The sequence below is a fragment of the Oratosquilla oratoria genome, chromosome 15 (assembly GCF_046742065.1).
Source record: "Oratosquilla oratoria isolate Oo_2021 chromosome 15, ASM4674206v1, whole genome shotgun sequence".
In the NCBI taxonomy this organism is placed as follows: Eukaryota; Metazoa; Arthropoda; class Malacostraca; order Stomatopoda; family Squillidae; genus Oratosquilla; species Oratosquilla oratoria.
In genome coordinates this window covers 55,981,832-55,989,331 of record NC_134791.1, presented here as the reverse complement: position 1 = coordinate 55,989,331, position 7,500 = coordinate 55,981,832, and the positions used below count along the sequence as shown (strand labels likewise).

The 7,500-nt window shown below is 41.9% G+C and overlaps 1 protein-coding gene across 1 annotated transcript; it reads left to right on the top strand.

The window, feature by feature from the left end:
- The first annotated feature begins 6,621 nt into the window (after nucleotides 1-6,621).
- On the top strand, nucleotides 6,622-6,927 carry LOC143033173 (uncharacterized). The gene has a single exon (XM_076198369.1). The coding sequence runs from the start codon at nucleotides 6,622-6,624 to the stop codon at nucleotides 6,925-6,927; it is 306 nt and encodes a 101-aa protein (XP_076054484.1).
- The last annotated feature ends 573 nt before the right edge of the window (nucleotides 6,928-7,500 follow it).

Genomic DNA, 7,500 nt, shown 5'->3' with positions numbered 1-7,500 from the left:
CGTTTCTTTCATATCTTAGTCCAGAGGGAGTCTGGAGCGGAAGGGATCCTACAAGAGGGGGCGGGGGAGGATAAACCTTTCCTCATTCCCCATAACACCCCTCAGGCAAGGAGTAGTTGTGAAGCTTGTACTCACAGGAAACGTGTATACCCGAAGGACACAACATACCTGTCAGAAAAGAAAGAAAAAAGAATTAGAAAATGACATATTAAGGTGTATACATACACATACGTAGACACATATTAAAATATGCCTAAACATACACACACGCGCGCGCACACACACATACACATACACACACGCGCGCACACACACACACACACACACACACACACACACACACACACACACACACACACACACACACACACACACACACACACACACACACACACACACACACACACACACACACACACACACACACACACACACACACACACACACACACAGAGGCACAGCGCGACCACACACACATTATGTGTGTATGCATTGGAAAGGGAGAGCACTGCATGTTTGAACAAGGATTTTGAGGCCACGACATTACCCTGTTGAATATTGAACGAGACCATTGGCGCGAGCCCTGGGGCTCTCAAAAAGGAGTCCACAAAAGAGGCCGGGAGTGACCGGAGCTTCTCTCTCAAAGCGCCTCAATCCGGGCCTCCTTTCGTTCTTTGACTTCCGGTGCGGACGAGGAGGAGTCTGCCCGCCACCTCTGCTGGCCGTAAACGCCCCATGTCCATCCAAAGCTTCAGGCGAGGAACTTAAAGGGGAAGCCAAACAGGAGCGGGGACGAACGCGAGAAGGAGGTGGAGGAGGAGGAGGAGGAGGAAAAGGAAGAGGAAGAGGGGAGAAGAGAAGAAAGAAGAAGACGGAGCGGGGAGAGGTCGCGGTAGAGCTGGAAAAAGAGGAAAGAGAGGAAGAGGAAGAGAAAGAGGGGAGAAGAGAAGAGAAGAAGAAAACGGAGGGAGGAGGTCGAGGTAGAGCTGAAAAAAGAGGAAGAAGAGGAAGAGGAAGAGAAAGAGGGGAGAAGAGAAGAAAGAAGAAGACGGAGTGGGGAGAGGTTGAGGTAGAGCTGGAAAAAAGAGGAAGAAGAGGAAGAGGAAGAGGAGAAGGACTAAAAAAAGAGAAGGATAAAGAGGACGAGAAAGAGGAGGAGAAGGAGAAAGAGGAGCACGTGAAAGAGAGAAAGAAGAAGGACTAGGAGGAGAATGGTGAAGAGGACGAGGAAGAGGAGGAAGAGGAGGAGTAGTTAGAGAAAGAAAAGCAAGAAAAAAAAAGAAAGAAGAGAAGGATGAGGAGGAAAAAGAGGAATTAAAAGAGGAAGAAGAAAAGGACTAGTAGGAGAAGGGTGAAGAGATCGAGGAAGAAGAGGAAGAGGAGTTGGAGGAAGATGAGAAAGACAAACGAAAAAGTAAGCGAAGAAGAAAAAACAAATAAAAGAGGAGAGGAGGAGGAGGAGGAGGGTAAGGGCAGATGTTATCGGAGGGGTGGTGCTAAGAGGGATGATGGGGGTGAGGTAAGCACTAGGAGTGGATGGGATTCTTGATGGTAATGGAGATGAGGTAAGACAAGGTAAGGCAGGAGAGGGAGTGGTTGGTTGGGACGCAAGCAAGGTGGGAAGGGAGCGTTCGAAGCAAATTGCTTCCTAATTGGGATCAGATAGGGATGAAGGAAAAGAACACGGGGAAAGTTGAAGTCTAGGGAACCTGAGATGGGAAGGCGGAGGAGAGGAGAAGGGGAGAGAGTCACTCTTTGGTATGGAGTTTTTGGAGTGTGGGAGGTGAGGGTACTGGCGTTAACAAAGAGGTTGTGCAGCTGATATGGGAGAAAAAAAGAGGGGAATAGGGGAAGGGTGAAGGGATGAGTAGGGGGAAAGGGATGAGGGAGGAGAAGAGAGAGGGAGAGGGAAATAAAGAGGAAGAGGGAGAGGGAGATAGACAAGAAGAGGAAGAGGGAGAAGAGGAAGGAGAGGGAGAGGGACAGGGAAAGGAAGAGGGAGAGGGAGATAGAAAGGAGGAGGAAGAAGGAGAAGAAGAAGGAGAGGGAGAGGGACAGGGAAAGGAAGAGGAAGAGGGAGCAGAAGATGGAGAGGGACAGGGAGAGGGAGAGTGCCAGGACGAAGGACAGAGAGAGGGAAATAAAGAGGAAGAGGGAGATAGAAAGGAAGAGGAAGAGGGAGTAGAAGAGGGAGATGGAGAGTGCCAGGACGAAGGACAGGGAGAGGGAAGGAGAGAATGGGTGAGAGTGATAGGAAGATTAAGAGGCGGACTAAGAAGAGAAGGGGTAGAAAGAGGGACAGGGAAAGGGAGAGGGGAGAGGGATAGGGGAGGAAGGGGAGATCTGAGGTCCTCGGGTAAATGATAAGCGAAAGGATTGGATGTCATTCAGAAAAAGAATCCTGAGAGGGAAAATAAGAGCGAGCGAGAGGGTGAGGGGTGTAACAAAAGAGATGCTGGAGTGAAAAAAGAGAGAGGATGGTGAAGAAGATATTAAGAAGGATGGGAGAATAGTCGAGGAGGACGAATGAACAAGGAGGAATAGAGAGGGAGGAAAAGGATGAAAGAAAGGTACAAATGGGGAATAAAAGGTTTAAGAGATGCAGAGGGAGAGGGAGGAGGAGTAAGAGGAGGCAGATCAAACGGGAAATGGTAGGGTAAAGGACGGGAAAGGGAAAATGGAAGGAAAGAGGAAGGTGGAAGGAGAGAGGAATAGGAGAAAATACTGCCAGAGAAAATGGGAAGGAGAGAGGAAGGTGGAAAGCGATAGGAATATGAGAAAATACTGCCAGAGAAAATGGGAAGGAGAGAGGAAGGTGGAAGGAGATAGGATAGGAGAAAGTACTGCCAGAGAAAATGGGAAGGAGAGAGGAAGGTGGAAAGAGAGAGGAATATGAGAAAGTACTCCCAGAGAAAATGAGGAGAGAGGAAGGTGGAAAGAGATAGGAGTAGGAGAGAGTACTGCCAGAGAAAATGGGAAGGAGAGAGGAAGGTGGAAGGAGATAGGATAGGAGAAAATACTGCCAGAGAAAATGGGAAGAAGGACGCCATAGGCAAAACTGGCCATGACAAAGGAGAGTGGGTAGGGTAGGCAAAGGACCCTTTTACGGAAGTAAAGGAGCTTGGCTCTGTGGGACTCGGTGGGAACGACCCACGCCTGGTGGGACGTGGGGGGTGGTACGACCCCGCAACATGATACCGAATCAGCCTTAACAAACAAAACGCGACCGTTTGGTTTTTATCTACTTGTTTATTTCTGATGAAAGCTCGAAAAAAACGAAAAGTCTCCGGTGAACCTATGACACGAGGAGTGTGTCTAAATCGAGAAGGACAGTGACTTCATTGGCTAATCTGAGTTGGTTCATAGATACAAGACTATTACAAAAATGTGCTGTCAAGAGAGAGAAATAAGATGTGAGCGAGTTATTTACTATAAAACTCGAGTAAACTGTCCCAAGCCATGAAAGCTTGATAAGAAAGGTAGTTGATTTGATTGCATTCAGTACAGAACTGGCATAAAAGCAAGTAATAAACGCTATCATTTCAGTCACATAAAAGAACGACTTACAGAAAAAATATGACATATAAACGTTTGTGCACATACGTTGTAGTACATACTCAAATACTATCGTAAATATACGTAAATATAAACGTAAATAAATATCATCATAAAGATATATACAAGTACATACGCGTGAGTACACAAGTTAACAAATGAACACGTACACATATATGTTTGCAAGCAAACACGTACAAAACAGCACACACGCACACGCGCGCACACACGCTTAAACAAACAAACAAACTAACCAACAAACACACAAACCAGCAAACAAACGAGCAAATACACAAGCAAACAAATATAAGTTAAGGCGATAAACATAAGCTTATTCTTTTTTAGTGAATTTCTCGCTTAAATCTTCGCGAGTGAGGTAAATACCTGTGACCATATTAGAAGATTATTAACACCAAAATACTACAATCATCTCAGCCATCATATGAACTATGAAGGTGCTACTTTTATCTTAAAATCACAGAATTGTTTTAGATATAAGTTTGTAGAATCATCTCAACAATTTCCTAACTTCTAAGAACCAGAGGGACAGTAGCATCCTATTATGGTCCCATTATTGGATGTAAATAATTCAGTCATCAAACACTTCTCTCCTGACATCAGTCAAGATGAACACCTGAGCTTATCTTATTTCACCTGTATTGAACGCTGTGTTCTATTTATCCTTTGTACTATCTCTTGCTGTTACTAAGCTGAAGAAGACCAATTAATGGTCATAAAATGTAGAAATTTTAGTGTCACATTTCTTTAGTCTCTGACAGTGGATTCATTATTATATATACACGTATATGTACGTGCTTATGCATGTGTATGTATATGTATATGTATATGTATATGTATATGTATATGTATATGTATATGTATATGTATATGTATATGCATATGTATATGTATATGTATATGTATATGTATATGTATATGTATATGTATATGCGTATATGTATATGTATATTCATATGTATATGTATATGTGTATGTATATGTATATGTATATGTATATGTATATGTATATGTATATGTATATGTATATGTATATGTATATGTATATGTATATGTATATGTATATGTATATGTATATGTATATGTATATGTATATGTATATGTATATGTATATGGATATGTTCCGTAAGAATATAAATATATGTAATACATATGTCTATAGAGTGTGTCTGTGTGTGTATGTGTATATGTATGTATATGTGTAAGTGCACTCGTATTAGTATGTGCGTGTATTGGAGTGTGTGTCTTCGTGTGCTTTTGTTAAAAGAAATAGATCAATGTTTGTCCTTCTATTGATAGTATTGTGAGACTTCCATACTTTTCTGGTAGGTTTGATATGAAAGCTAAACGCAGCTGATGGATATAGAATATTCTGTATTATTGCAAAGTGAAGGGTTTACTCTTTTTTTTTTTTTTTTTTTTTTAAAGAGAAAATCTATTTCTGGGGCCCGTTAGAGTCTATGTTCCCCACACCAGTTGTGTCGAGCACTTTTCCATCTGGGAAAAGACTTCGGATGTTGTTTGAAACAACATGGGAAAAGGAGAAGGAGTACGAGCAGGAGGGGGAGGAAGAGGAGGAGGAGATGGAAGCGGAAAATGAAAAGTTCGAAGAGAAAGATTAGAAGTAGATGGATGAGGACGAGTAAAGGTAGGAAAAAGAGAAGGTGCAAGAAAAGATGGGGAAGAGGAGAAAGAAGAGGAAGAATTGAAAGAGGAGGAGCAGGAGTAGGAGGAAGGGAATAAAAATGAAGATGAGTAGAATGAGGGAAATGAGAAAGATATTGAAGAGAAAGAGGTGAAAAAGATGAGGAAGAGGAGGAAGAAGAGGAAGAGTTGAAGGAGGAGAAGCAAGAGTAGGAGGAAGAGAATAAAAATGAAGATGAGTAGAATGAGAGAAATGAGAAAGATATTGGAGAGAAAGGGTAAAAAAAAAAGAGGATGCGTAAGGGGAGGAGGGGAAAGGAAGAAGAGGGAGATAGGGAAGTGAAAGAGAAAATAAAATGGGTAAAGCAGGGAAGTAAGAATTGGGGAAAGGGAGGAGAGGAAGAAGGAATAAGTAAAGGAGGAAAATGGAGAGAGACAAGGGCAAGGGAAGGGTAAAAGATAAAGGAGAAGGAACAAAAGGATAAGGAGGTGAAAAAGAAGGTAAAAAAGTAGAATTCAGAGCCAAAAAAGCGGCAGGACAAACAGGAAGAGGGGAAGGACGGCACGAAGAAAAAGAAGATGAGGAAGAGGAGAAGAAAGAAGGTGATGAAGAACATGAAGAAAAAAAAGGGGAAGAAGAAGAATAGGAGGAATATGCCTAAGAAGAAGAAAAAGAGGAAGAAGAGGAAAAAGAAAATGAAGAAGAGGAAAAAAAGAAGAAGTAGAAGAAGACAAGGACCACTTAGGTGGAACACGGCAATGAAAGGAGAGTTGAAAAGAAGAAGTAAAAGGAAAACGAGAAACTGTACACAGAATGAAAGGAGACGAGAATGAAGACCAACAATGCAAGAATAGGGGAAGAAAGGAACGATGAGAGAACAAGGGAGAGGGAGAGAAAGAGAGAGAACGAACGAAAGAAAGAAGAATAGAGATAGATAAAGACATACATATTTATATGTATGTACACACACACACACACACACACACACACACACACACACACACACACACACACACACACACACACACACACACACACACACACACACACACACACACACACACACACACATATATATATATATATATATAGTCTGTTGAATTGAATACGTCAGCATTCTGACAATTGTTCAACTTGATATTTTCTATTTTTCTTATCAATATTTTTCCTGATGGAGGGTGAACTAATATAAGATCTCCATACTTCTCCATTTAATATTTCGGATGTCTTCAATGTACCTACATTACACTTTGGTTTTAAGTTTACTTGAAAGAAATGTGGCTCTCGTTAGAACTATAGACGTTATTCTCCAATATGTGTACCAACACCCCAAACTCCAACCACCCCTAGCTCCGTTCAGGTGACCTCAAGGAAAAATATACGTACAGACCGATGGATTCGGAATGGGGTGGCCCTTGGGTGTTTTATTTGCCCAAGCTTATGTGTCCCCCGTGGAGGAAACAACATTTCTTTCAAGTGAACTTGAACCCAAAATATACTGTAGGTACATTGATGACATCTTCGTGTGTACACACTACAGAAAACTCCTAGAAAGATTAAGACTGAGCTTACAAGAAATTTCAGGTTTAAATTTCACAGTAGGAATGAATACAAATGGTCAACTCTCTTTCTTAGATGTTCCGGTCGAATCTACCTCCAATAAGTTTATTACCAGTGTCTACTGTAAACCAACATTGACAAATGAATGAATGGTAACAGTGAGTGCAGTGATAACTAAAAGAAGGGTGTAATTAGAGCATACATTAGAAGAGCGATAAAAGTATGCTCGACGTGGGTAACACTGCATGGTAAACTCGAGCATTTACGACAAATGCTGACCAACAATGGTTATGCCAACTGCAACTTTGACGGCATAACCAATAAGTTGATGAGCTTACTTGGGTATAGCCAGTGTGCCAATAATCCAAATTTCATTAATATATTCTATCGCGACACCTTCAGTGACGCTTATAAAAAGGATGAAAAAGTGATCCGGGACATAATTAAGAAAAACCTGTCACCCTACTTAAGAGAACTGGGAGATCCGATTTTTATTTATTATAGAAGCCCCAGAACCAGTACAATTGTTATGAAACACAATTGTATCAGTCGAACTGACAGTATATCCTAAACCAACGTTGTGTACCTATTTGAGTGCTCTGCCGAGGATTGTACACCTCTCGATATTATATACGTTGGACACACCTGATGTACTCTCAGCCGAAGACTAACCTTGCAGCAGGACGGGGCCATCAAGGAGCATTGCACAAAAGATCACAACC

Coding starts and splice junctions, on each gene's coding strand:
- LOC143033173 (XM_076198369.1), top strand. CDS start 6,622: ATGGGGTGGCCCTTGGGTGTTTTATTTGCCCAAGCTTATGTGTCCCCC.